We start from the raw sequence: 14,013 nt of genomic DNA on the forward strand, positions 1-14,013 counted from the left end.
TTTTCCCTGTGGTCGACTATTCTGTCCCGGGGAGCCCAACCTGACTGTGAGCATGCGGGCTGGGAAAATATGTGTGCTCCCACCAGGTGGGAGCTGCAAAAATGCTCCCGCCCGGTGGAAGCACACATTTTTTTCCCTGCCTGCACTCTTGCAGGGAGAGAATCTGAAACTGCTCCCGTCTGGCAGCAGCAGAGACAGGAAACCTGCTCCTGCTGGGTGGCAGCATAGCTGGCTCCAGCTGCACCCATGATGGATGCATGCAAGGGAGGCGGCAGAGCCGCAGGAACCCCGAGGCTCCCTCTATGGTCTCAGGGGCAGTGTGGTGGGTGTCCCAGGTGGGTACTGGGTGACCCACCCTAGGCCCTGGGGGCTAGGTTTTCCAGAGCTAGTATTGGCTTGAGGGCGTGAGCTGGGCATCCCCCTCACCCTAAAAAATGAATACGGCTCTAGGGGATGGGATTCCTGGGGCCTGTAAAAACTTGGATGGGGGTGTCTGCTTATCTCCCCTTAAAAAACGAATATGGCTCCAGGGGATGGGTATGTAAAGGCTTGGGGAGGGGGTCCTCAGGGCCTGTAAAGGATGGGGTCCCCCCAGGGCCTGTAAAGGCTGAGGAGGGGGGCCGTACATACTCCTCCACCTCAATATATAAATTGGGCCCCAGGAGATGGTGTCCATGGGGCCAGTAGAGCCTCGGGGAGGGGGGGCACACGCCCACATCCCCAATATCACAAAAAAAGAAAGGACCCAGGATGAGTTCTGGAAGGGGAGCAAGTGGGACAGATGAGGCAACAGGGATCTCCCAAGATAAAAAAAAAAAAAAAGATTTGGGTAGCTCAGGTTGGGGCCGTAACAACCACAAAATAACTAAAAAAATAAGCATTAATTAATAAGAAATGAGCGGCAGGAGCCACTCATTTATTCTTCACTGCTCCTTGCTAGGAGTGCTGGATAAAGACCTGCAACGGCTTTTTAAAAATATTTTATCAGCCTAGTGGTGTCCCTAGAAGGTGTAGAGACACCTCCAAGTATTTTTGTAATGTTGTGTGGGGCTCATGTAGTGCAGCAGACAACTGCAACATTAAAAAAAACTGTCTACTGGGTCATTAAATCCATGACCCCCATGACAGCTTATCATATTTTTTAAAGCACTAGTAGCTGGAGCTCTATGCCCTTCAGCTGGAGTACAGAACACCCCCTGTGGTGGGTTAAGACTGAAATACATGTTGGGGTTTTTAATTTATTAAACTTTATTACTTTTTTATGACAATCACTTTTATTAAACATTGCACAGTGGAAATTATTGAAATATACATTTCATTGTAATTATTGGTCATTTGTTTAACAAAGATAATTCATGAGCTTTATATATGTAGATACCCTGATCCCTTCATAGAGCCAAAAGGCCCACTTTTTATATTTTAGTGTTCTGATCTTCTGACAAAGTCAGTAGGTCTGCCTTGCTAAATATGACACCTAGGCCATGCCCTCAACCCCTCGCTGCCCAGGGCTGGGTACACGGCTGGGTCTAGAGGGGGGTTATGCACGAGCAGGGCCTAGACTTCGGTCAATCTCAAGCCATGCACAGCGTGGGAATGGCTGCCAGTGAGGGGTTAAATATAGGGTCGTGCAGTGCGCAGCATGGGGGTTGGTTACATATGGTAATAAAATATTACTTTCTATTATATTAAAACAAAAAAAAATCACTAAAAAAAGCTAATTTTAAAGTGATGGTATAGTTAGGTATGGTAAAAATATCTTACTTTGCATAAAAAAAAGAACCTTAGAAATTTACTGAAAAAAAGACAAAGGCTAAAGGGACGCCATAGTTTGATGAAATGTCAGTTAAAACATACAGTTTAAAACAAGCAAAACCACTGCTATTCACCAGTTATAGTTGTCTCAAATAACTATAACTCATGACCAAAAGTAACAAACAAATTGCGCCCTCGCCATGTCCTACTAATTACCTCCCATATTACATCACTCGTGACATTTCTATGACATCACTGATAACATGACTAACATCTTAAATGACATCATTGATGATAACACTGTGCATGGCGGGGGCATGAGTTATAGTTACTTTAGGGCACGAGTTACAGTTACTTGAGATAACTAGAACTGGTGAATTTCAGTGGATTTGTTAGTTTTGAAACATTATGCTTCAACTGACATTTTCACTTACCTTTAACGTCCCTTTAGAATTTATTTTTTCAGTGAATATATATATATATATTTATATATATATATATATAGGACTAGTCACTTCCCTCTGGTAACACCTTATCTGGACAACATCTAGTTGTAGACTCCTTAACTTCACCCAGGCATCAGTCTGGATCTGGAGATTTTTCTCAAGCAATCCCCCTGTGCGACGTTAGGGGGCGCCGATCAGCTCCGAGTCCACTGCCAGCGTCCGCACTAGATATGACATCACAGGTCCTGTGTAGGTGCCACCCCGATGGAATGAGGTCAGTGTCTTTTCACAACTTTCCACGCCAGAAGTGCAGAGCCATGAAGAACACTGACCAGTGGTGCATCAAAACTAGGACCCTGAAAAGGGAAGTCCCTGTCCCTAGAAATCAGTTCGAGAGAGCTGGGGAGGATGGGCGGGTCAGTAAGGAATCTGCAACTAGATATTGTCTCTACCAGATAAGGCGTTACCGATGTTAAGTAACTTGTCCATCTTATAGCGACATCTAGTTGCAGATTCCTTACCTTAGATTAGATACCCATGCAATACCATCCCCGGAGGTGGGTCTGTGAACCAAAATCACCCCGGAAAGTCCTGCAGGACTGAACAGGCAAACTGCCCATTCCTACGGACCTGACTGTCCAGGCAGTAGTGTTTGCTAAATGCATGCAGAGATGCCCACATTGCAGCCTGACAGATGTCCAGGACCAGAACAATGCGTGCTAATGCAGTGGAAGGGCTTAACCACTTTCGGAAGTAAGAAGGCGCATGTGTACAGCACTAATTTGTCAAGATAGATGGAAAGGTAGAGTAGATGACAATGCCTGCAGCTCACTCACCCAGTGGGCAGATGTAATGGCCACAAGTAAGGCTGTTTTCAAAGTGAGAAGCCTGGGAGGACAATTGTAGAGAAGCTTGAAAGGAGCGCACATCAGAAATGTCAGAACCAAATTCAAATCCCATTGAGGCATAATGAATGGGGAAGGAGAAAGCATATGAGTAATGCCTTTAAGGAACCTGTTTAACATAGGAGATTTTAACAAAGAAGGATGATCAGGCAACCGTAAGAATGCTGAGTTTGCAGACAAATAACCTTTGAGAGAGCCCAAAGCAGAGCCCTGCTGTGCAAACGAAAGTATGAACAAGAGAACTTCAGAGAGTGGATCAATATACTTGTCTATGCACCATACCACAAATTTCTTCCAACAACAAGTATATAATGTTTTGGTGGAGGAAGGCCTTGCTGCCAAGATAACGTTACAGACTTCGGGTGGAAGGTCAAAAGCTGTCAACTGCTGCCACTCAATCTTCATGCAAGAAGGCAGAGACTGGACAGGTTCAGGTGGAGAACCTTCCCCTGCTGGTGCAACATAGGATCCTCCCAAAGGGGCAGTCTGATTGAAGGATCAATGGTCATGCTCAATAGCTTGGATCCTAGACTCTTCGTGCCCAGTCCGAAGCTAGAAGGATTACTAGAGCCTGGTAGTTCTTGATCTTTCTGAGAACTCTGAGCAGAAGTGGCATGAGCGGAAAGGCACACAGGAGGTCTGAGCTCCACTTGAGACGAAAAGTGTCACTCAGGGACTGCCGCCTTGGAAACTCCAACACGCAATACTGCAGATATTGTGCGTGCTCCGTGGAGGAAAACAGATTTAACTAAGGCTCTTCTCACTGCTGAAAGAGACCTTGCACCACCTCTGGGTGGAGACGCCTTTCGTGACTAACCAAGCCCAAGCATTGTCAGCTGAGTTTGTCTGCACTGATGTTCAGAGAGCCTGCCAGATGTTGATCAACCAGAGATATGCCCTGCTGTTCCAGCCATGTCCAAAGGCACAGAGCCTCTTGACAAAGGGTCCACAACCCCAGTCCGCCCTGCTTGTTGCAGTACCACATGGCGGTGATGTTATCAGTGAACACCTGCACTACCTTACCTTTGAAAGAGGGAAGGAATGTTTTTAATGCTAGTCTGATTGCCAGGAGCTCCAAAAGGTTGATGTGGAGGCCGGACTGCCGGACACCAGACACCTCTGATCTCCACCTCTCACAGATGGCGACCCCATCCTAGGAGTGAAGCATCTGTCACTACTGTCGAATCTTGTTGGGTAAGGGAGAGGGATCTGCCTCTGACCCATTTATGGTTTGTTGGCCATCACTGCAGATCTTGCACAGTTCCCTCTGAGATCTGGACCATGCTCGAGAGATTCCCATGATGCTGCGCCCACTGGAACTTCAGGTCCCACTACTGAGCCCACATATGCAATCTGGCATGTCTCACCAGCAGGATGCAGGAGTCCCTGAGGTCCAGCAGCCTCAGAGTCATTCTCACCGAAATCCAGGATATACGCTGAAACATTGGTATCATAGCCTAAATATCCTGGACTCGCACTCGGGAGGATATGCCTGAAACTACACTGTGTCCAGTACAACTCCGATGAAAGGGAGCATTTGAGAGGGAGTCAAGTGTCACTTCGGCACGTTTATAGTGAGCCCCAATGGATGCAGGAGGTCTGCAGTAGTCTTGAGGTGGGAGAAGACAGGCGAGGGCGAGCCCACCTTCGAAAGACAGTAGTCGAGGTAGTGGAAGACTGAAACCCCTGATCTGCGCAGAGGAGCTGCGACCACCACCATCACCTTGGTGAACACCTTTGGGGCACTGGTAAGGCCAAAGGGGAGCACAGTGATCGGGCAGGACAGGAATGTGGAAGCAAGTGTCCTGCAAGTCCAACGTTATCATGTAGTCTCATGTGTCCAGGGCAGATAGAACAAGAACCTGGGGGTGTGGAAGGGAACGCACCCTGGGATGTAGAGGCTTGGATAACCAAGCTCTCAGGGGAGGGACGTTGCGTCATGAATGCTGGATCAGTTGGAGCAGGTCAATGGCGGAGGGCAATAATCCTGTCCACAGGAGTCCCTCTGCTGGCTTGGGACCAGGTTCTCAGCAGGACATCAATAAGGGCTTCATTAAAGGCACAGAGGGTGAAGACCCAGGATAAAGCACTGGAGGTTAGTTCTTACTGTCACAGAAGGCGGCTCGAGCACCAAGACCCTGGCTGCTCTTTGCACCACCATGGAATAGGATGCTCTCTTCTCCATAGCCATGGTAGGTGGAGAAAGCGTGCCAGTGTCACGGGAAGTATCCAGACTACTGGCTTCACTCAGGCATATACGCCAGTCTAAAGGGTCATGAAGATGGTATTCTAGAGAGTGCAGCGACTGCCCCCATTCCTCACTGTACCCCAATCCATAAGAATAAGGGTCAGTATCCGACATAGTGGGCAACGCCACTGTTGAAGTCAGATTCAGCATTGTGCAATGCCGGTCCAGCTCTGCGTCTGAGTCAGCAATGAGGATGGGGTCAAAGATGCCCAGAGGCACAGGCAAAGTCGGAAGCATCGACGTCAGAACCACCATCCAGGAAGGTCGAAGTGGTAGGACTGACACCGGTTCGGATCCAGGAACGGATCCATGGGTACCCTCTGGAGCCGAGGACAAAGCCACCGGTGCGGAACCCAAGGGGGCCCCTTCTGACCCCACGGGACCCAAAGGCACTCTAACAGAGTTAGACTGCTCAAAGATGAGGCGCATGGCCTCATAAAACTCTCTAAGTTGGGCAGGGGTCGTTCCGGCTCCCAGAAACTCAGGGAGGCATAGAGCCGACCCAGACACAGGCTTCAAAGATGGAGGCTTAGAACGACGATGCTTTTTTTCCCTTGTCTCGTCAGCTTGTTCTTCTTTGACTTCTTCTTTGTCTCGACTTACCCCATCGTCCCGAAGACTTGGAGTGGAATGACGATGAAGGGGGGCTCCTCGACCGTTCTCGGGACCATCCTCTCAGCCGAGATCAGGACCTCTGTGGAGCCAAGCACTAGGCCGCAAGAAGATTTAGGTACCGCTCCCTTAAAGCTGTCTGATTCATGGCCCAGCACACGGAGCACGACTTCGGGCTTTGGTCACACTCCAGACACCACGGGCACATGAGGTGCGGATCAGTTATGGACATCGCCCGATGGCAGGATCTGCAGGCCTTGAACCCAGTCTTACACAAAGACATCCCTGACGCACCAGAAGGATCGACACTCAAAAATCTTTGACAAAAAGTTTTAAAAGATCAGTCAAAAAAGGACTGCGGGGTAGCTCTTCTTCAGATCAGTGCTAGGCTGGTGCAGAAAGAAAATAACCGACATCAGAATGCTGGGGTGGGGCCTATATAGGACCTGCGATGTCATATCCAGGGCAGGCAACACAGACTACAGACGCGGAGCCGATCAACGTCACTTAATGGTGCGCATGGGTGCTGCTCAAGAAAAGTCACTGTATCCATACTGACGCATACTGGAAATTTTAAGGTAAGGAATCTACAACTAGATGTCTCTACCAGATATATAAATATAAAACCGCACTCATGCCCTTTCAAAGCGCTTTTAACTACAGATGTTACAATTACCAAATGTGTGTTATTCAGTATACCGACCTTGGAAGGTTGAAGCCATCTTGTCCACTGAGTGTGGCTTCTCGGATTTCGAACTGAGACCTCCGGAACAGTGCATCTGTCAATGGCCAGCACTCACCTCACTGAGCCACTATGCCAAACTTCAAGGTCGTGAGTTAGTGCTTCCTGAAAAAATAATATATTCCAAAGATGTTAGAATTTCTGATTAAGCAGAAATAGGATGTGCACTTAAAGTGTTAAAACTCAAATTAAGTTAGTTTAAAAAGTGATATAGTAAGTGGTAGCAGGGGTGGTTCCTCCTAAAGAGTGGAGGAGCATTGCCCAACCTGCTGCGAGCACATCAGGCAAACATAAATAAATAAAATGGCATAACGACATTTTATTTGCCACCATCATGCACTGTCTACGGCGCAAGCGGGAGGGCAGTGGGTGGGACTGAATCCTGCAATTGCAAGATGACTGCTGCCCCTTTCAGTGCGCATGTCGGGTTAGCCGGCTGTCTTCCTACGGCCAGCCCGACATGCACACTGTAGACCCAGTAATCCCAGGGCTGTCAAACAGCGGGGGGATAGCTGGCACAGTCTCTCAGAATCAAAAAAGGGCTGGCCTTCTCCCACCAATTCTGGAGCTGCTCTCATGATGAAAACAGCATCTGAGCAGCTCCAGGATTGGCTGGATTTGTGTTCCACTGAGCAGGAAGAAAGTCCTTCTAATCCTCGTGGACGCCAGGGGAAAGTGCTGCACCAGGGGGGAGCCGCAAATTTGGCGAGTTTGGGGGCATTGCGCCACAGCATATTTTAGTCATACAAGCTGCCACTGAGTGGTAGATGCTTGAGAATTCATTCTAAGATTAGTACGTCTGGGATACAAAATCACTGCGGCTGATGGCTTAACCTCCGGAGGTATTTTATTAGCATTACAACCCGTTACTGGGGGCCTACGGGTTACACAGGTATTCGCGACAGGCTGTTTACCCACTAGGCTGCACCACTTGGGAGAGAAAGAGTTAAACGCTTAAAGACTCTGTGTGGGCCCCACTGCTTTCTCGGAGGGACGTGTAAATTTAGATCCCAGGGGCTAATGTCTGCTCCAGATTCCGGGCATGCTGGGGAGCAGAATTACAGAGGGCTGGCATCTCGTGCTAGTAAACAAGCCATTACATAACGCCGACAGACCCTCGCCCTGCCGACAGCCACAGTGTCAGCCACGCCGGTAGGAATCTGTGAGCTTTGTGTGAAAAGCGGGTAGGGTTGTTTTGACAATCACTGCAGGCACTAAAGGAATAACTTTAGACGCCCTCAGTGAGAGCGACTGACACGGAGAGTTATTCTAATTAACTGGCTACACAGGGAGAGGTTAAATAGTTATTTTTGCAGCGGGTTTAGTGGAACCAATTCCGTAGTACTCTCTTCATTCTTAACAGGTTCAGTAAGACCTTGTTTCCTTGGACAAGGTGTACCCGTGTGCTTCTTGGCAACTGGCTATTTCTTCTTCTGATATGCTTTCAGAAAAAGTAATCAGTAAAAACGATATATTTTTGGTAGAACTTTATTTTTTCTAAGCTATAGTTCATTACAATCTATGCATGTTTCTATACAATCCGGTATTTTTTTTGTAACCTGCTTTACATTAAGCTGGTTCTAATATTTCTTTGCAACAAATACTAGCTCCTTTTGAGCGGGTCTAATTTCGCAAACCAGATTCTGCTTTCATTCATGTCTAAAATGAACATGAAAGACCAAAACACCAAGGATTTAAGCACTTGTGGCATTGGTGAGACAATACATTATGATCAATAAATTGTTTTCTGCCGTTATTTAAAGGATATTTCAAGTCACCTCAAGGGTTTTTTTGTTTTCCTCGGCTCTTTGGTAATGTTACCTACTGCAAACAATTTGTGACCCTGTAGATCACATACGCGAATCTAAAAGGGTTGATAAAGTTTCTCATCTATTTCAAAGTCACTACACACATTTTTTAGGTGTAACAGCACCCAATTCTTTACTGGGCTTCAAAGCAGAAATAGAAAAAAGGCATATGCAAAATATGCTTCATTGATAAATTGAAGCCTACACTACCGGTTAAAGAAAAAAAACTGTAAAAATGTAATTATTGCAGTCTTGTTATGACTCAGTAGTCAAATAGAAAAGAAAGACAACTTCTCTGTTTTACTATAATGATTTAGTACCGATAACTTCTGGTGTCTCATTGGCACCTTTATGCATGATGCCAGCTAACAATTAAAGGTATGACTCAATTGCTTATTTTAATGTATGTCATGCCAACACGTCTTTGGACCACTTTGAAGCGTTGTGCACAAATTTTAAAAAACGGGATGGATGGAATTATCATCTGATTGGCTATATGCTAGGTAGGTGGTAAGCATGGACAGTAACCATCAGCGAACTATGAATTAATGTTGCTGTTGTGTAGGAGATTAGCAGGGGAAGTGGATATTTGAAGCATCACCAGAGCAGGAATCTGGCCTTCTGCTGACGGGCATAGTTGTGGCTGTGAAATATCAGTAATCTGATACGTTTTCATCAATGCCCTGAACGTTTGGTAGTTTTGTTGCTCCCCCAAGGCTGGTGAGATTGCTTAAATAACGGCTGACCATGAGTTGTAAAGGCAGCTATCCCAGAATTTCAGTCTATGGGTAATCTTTGCACTGGGAAGCAAATTCTGACCACCTCCTGGAAGTATTTTTGGCTTTTCTTCCAGAACGCTTTGTGCATGTGCGTTAAATGTATTCCTGGATACCACCATTAGTTAGTGGAGCACTTTTAATGTGGGCTTGTTGTCTGGCTTTGTCCAGTGCTCGGCCATTCTTGCTGCCTGGTCTTTGCATACACTGAGGTCTCTATGCATTCTTTATGGACAGGCTCATGTATACCACATTTCATTAGACCACCTGGGCTATGGTGATTTTGTTGTGCTAGTTTTAAGGCATCCATTGTGTGAAGCAATGATTGGAAATTGCTATCTTTAACCGCTGCATTTTCTTCAAAGGTGAATGACTGGTTGGGATCAAAGATTACAGATTACTCATTGTTTCCTCACCTATTGAGCTGTGCTTGGGGCTGGTCCAGTGGGTTCAGATTATCCAAAGTGTGTGTTATTTTCCTCCCAGAGTTAGACTTTCTGTTTTGATGCCATTCAGGAATAAAAAGGCTTCCGCTCGTCGATTCAAAGAGATGTGGTTTAACCATTACAAGATCTTGGTTTGTTCCAGGAGATATTTTGGAAGGAGATATGGATCGTAACATTGGCCTTGTTTGGTAAAGTTAGCGAGTGGGTCCATAAAAAGGCTGACACTGGTAAAAGGAACAAATCCCTGGAAAATACCAAATGGCAATTTCCATCTGCCGGACTCCATGCCAGAAGACATGATGGTCCAGATTCTAATTTATTGGCTCCGCCTGTACAGAAGGAATAAAATGAAGTTCAAATTTGTGCCTGTAATTTATTTCTAACTCAGTCAAAGCAGGCTTCTCCAACAAGCAGCTCAGGAGCTACTGGTAGCTCTCCTGATACCTTTAAGGAGCTCTGCTTTGTACAGCCCTACCTACTAAATTAGACGATTTTGCCTGGCTGAATTCATATATGTATACCAAAATTGAAAAGTGTTTCAAGACAAGCATTCAAGGCAAAAATGTGGGTAGTTTCAGAACCCATAAACTAATGTTTAAAGAAAAATGGTTGCATTCGCAAATATATTTAAATCTTACTAAGCATATAACCTTGGTACCAGGATCATTCAAACTACAGCTATCAGGTACTGCATGTGTAAAGACATTCCAAACTGACAAAGACTTTCTTACTGCTGACTAACCTTCCTAATGCCCTGAGGTGATGATGGCTAGTGATCTTGAATGGGGTGGCTACTAATATAATCTTGTCTGGTGGCTAGCATTACAATACTAATAATCTTAGTAGCTCTGGATGATTTTCATTGATCATAAGTAGCTCTTATTAGTATCGAAAAGGTTTGAGAACCCTGCCTTGAAGTATCTTGGCACTTTGAACCTCACAAAGGAAAATAAGAGATTCAGAAACGAAGAGATATTAAAATATAAATACAACTAGATTACCAAATAATTCTTGTCAGCACTCTACGAAACTCACAGTTTTCCTTGAGACAGAGAGCACTAGTCAAGCATTCCATGCCCTAATCCAGTGCACTCTGAATGCTTTTCCCCTACAACATACTCGACTGTTGAATATAATCGGAAGCACAGCCAGTGAGCTCGAAAGCAGAAGCCTGGGTGCTTAATAAGTGATCACCGAATGGACAGTTAGGAATAGCTCTAATTTATAACGGGGCCACAAGATCACGTGGCTGTCTAGTTTCAGATATATGATCAAATCTGTGACGACCACATTATGGTGTTACTGCCATATTCTGATTGTATTCATGCCTTGGAATTGTGGACTCGGGGGAAACCAAGGTGAGAAGTGTTTCTAAATTCCAAACACGAAAGGACACAGGTACCTTACAACCTTGCCTTTAGATGCATCAGAACAAATGGCAGGGCGCCTGTCTGCGACCTCTTCACGAACACAACATTGTGTACATTATGATAAATCCTAGTGTATATTGAAGAGAGTGGTACAGTAGATATGAGCGTGAATCAAGTGTCATCAGGGTCACATCTTACTTCTAAACTCTGGTTAGGGCTATCTGACCCTCTCTCAAGATGGGTCTGACAGGAAATTTTGGTAACCTCTGATTAAGACTATTAGACTTTACTCTAGAGATTAGATGATGTAGTCTCTTTATTATGTCCTTAAATAAGGATTCTTTATAGACAGTCTTTGCATTGCCTTAACTCTAGGGACCAGATAAAGTCATCTTGAGGATTCTCTTACATCAGGGACATTTATAAACAGTCTCTGCGTTCCCTACACTTCAGGTAATGTGGGTTTCTTTACACCAGGGGTATTTTAAAATATTATTTGAGCTAAAGAGCACAGCTCTTCTTCTTCAGGCTCCTGAAGGAGAGAGGAAGCAGGAATCAGTCTGGTCGAAGACCCTGCTTTCCTTGACTTTCATAAATGCCAAAATGTTAATCCTGATCCCACATTTGCCAAAACAAACAGATAGAGAAGGAGCAGTAATGATTCTCGTAGGACAAGTTACAATAGTTACCATTTCACTCTGGCTAATGGCCTCTATGCAGGAAGGGTTCTTCCCACTGACCTAGAATAGCTAGGATGGGTCTGCAGGAAGACTTGAGCTTTTGGGCAGTAAGGAAGGAATTCCCTGCCTCCTACTGTGTTGGCGGCATCTCCTCTAAACTGCGAGGCTCCTTTCCTTTCCAATCACACAAAACGCAGCAATCCATGCAACCCCACTCCCTTCATCCCCTTTTAGGTTGGTTGAGATTTTGAAGAAAACCAAGGCTGTCAAAACCACAACCGAAGGTCTGCTCTCTCCTCGACCGCCTCGTCATATTTCAGTAAAAAAAAAAAAAAAAAAGTGTTACAGAAAGCATCCAAGACTGCTCTTCTAGAGCACTCTCTATTGCATCAGACGTCGCTGCTCTGCAGAGCACGTACATTTTGGGACCTCCTTTCCTTAAATTTTCAACAATAGGTGGTGTAAAAGGCATAGCTCTATAACCTTGCAATCATTCACGCCTCATCTTCATTTTAGATGGCTACTGAAAACATTCCAGTTCTATTAATTTTGCCTGGAATTGCTGTTTGCTTTTGGCCAACTACTATCTTCTATCTTTCTGCCTCTGCACTATGAAAGCTGTTTGTTGTCTGTACACTCTTTAAGAAATAAAAGGAACACATAAAAAAAATACATATTTCTAGAGCGATGCAGACAGGAACGAGATCAGAATAACATTGCAGGCCAGGCGTTGTCCTTCACTCCTCCACTTTACAAAGGTGCTAAAAGCTCCCCCCATCAAGGGAAAGGGACATAGGTCATTCATCGCTGATAAGGTCACTCCCAGCTCATTCACCCACTGTGGTTACACCATAAAGAAAATACACGATCCCTCCTCTGTACTTAATGTTTAAGCTTTCCATCTCTCTCTTGCGAACAGTGCTCCGTTGTTCAATTGGTAGGAACTGGCCAAAAAAGTTAAACTATGTACACAACCATGCCCACACGCTCTTTCCCCCCAGAGCAAAATCTGGTGTAAAGGAAAACGGCTACAATTTTGTGGGCGTTCACTGATGCAGATGTGCTACAGTTGAGTCAGCAGAGAAAAGACAGAGAAGAAATTATACCACATCTGATTACTACTGTCAGCAATTTGTTGGATAGAAATCAGTTTTTCACAAATACATTATATTAAATATACAGCTTTCATAAGCGCATACACACACACACATACACACACACACTAAAACCTTCCTATACAGAGTTAATTGGAGTGAAGACAGAAGTCATTGGCACCAGCATTAGAAAACTAAACTATCACTTATATTATGCAACTCATACAGATTAATTATTTCAAACACAGAACAATCCTTTCTCGTGATGCAGGTCTAACACACTTAGGCTTAAGAAAGCAAAGATGCCCTGTAAGTTACACATACCTTTCAAGCCAAGGCATAGAACAGCATACCTCTATACACAATGTTTCCTAGATCTTAATGGTTGAGCCGTGCTAAGCAGAACTGTTGCTTATGTCACACGCATTTAAGAGACACGGATATAGAACAACACTATCCGTTTAAACAGATCTTGCAGTCTTGACTGCAGTGCTGTCTCTGAGATCTTACAAGCTTAGGCTTCAGACAACAGGGGTTGCACAACTCTAGTAGGCACATCCCTCTGACGACAGTACGACCCCTTATTTAAAAAGATTTCGTAGGCCAACGTCTCTGACAGAACTACACAATAAGATAAACGGGCCTCACAAGGTCACGCTTCATGGACAAAAACTATTCTTTAGTAGAATGTTAAACATCATCACCCTTTTAAACACAGGACACACAATGTAGTAAAATTCCAATTGTTATTTTTAGAAAACTGTTATACTCTCGCTTGGCAGACTGCATAAAGGTGACAGCACAGCAGGGCACACTCCCCTCATACACAAGCAAACAGATTACAGGCAAGTCTAAAAACATTAATCATACACACAACATATACACCGCACAGGCAGAAGCGGTGCAAGCATCAATGACAAACTGAACAGGCGCAGCATAGCCTGCAGCAGTGCAATCAAGTCTTCCTTCAAACAACCGGAGAACCAAAGAGCAGGGGAAGAGGGCCACCAAACGTGCCAATGGGGCCCTTGGCTTAACAGTAATATGGCAGACTGTGCCATGTGACACTGCCCTGGCATGGCACCAAAGTGAGCCCAGAAGAACAGGGAGGCATCAAGCAGGTATAGGTGTTGT

The 14,013-nt window shown here is 45.1% G+C and overlaps 1 protein-coding gene across 2 annotated transcripts in view; it reads right to left on the reverse strand.

Annotated features, from left to right (window-relative positions):
* Nucleotides 1-14,013, reverse strand: part of LOC138284229 (protein FAM169B-like) — a 322,775-nt gene that overhangs the window by 251,115 nt on the left and 57,647 nt on the right. For both annotated transcript variants that reach the window (XM_069222766.1, XM_069222767.1), the window contains exon 2: nucleotides 6,667-6,810. In XM_069222766.1, coding sequence (XP_069078867.1) covers nucleotides 6,667-6,742 — 76 coding nt within the window. In that variant the 5' untranslated portion in view covers nucleotides 6,743-6,810. The remainder of the gene's footprint in view (nucleotides 1-6,666; nucleotides 6,811-14,013) is intronic.

The sequence above is a fragment of the Pleurodeles waltl genome, chromosome 3_1 (assembly GCF_031143425.1).
Source record: "Pleurodeles waltl isolate 20211129_DDA chromosome 3_1, aPleWal1.hap1.20221129, whole genome shotgun sequence".
In the NCBI taxonomy this organism is placed as follows: Eukaryota; Metazoa; Chordata; class Amphibia; order Caudata; family Salamandridae; genus Pleurodeles; species Pleurodeles waltl.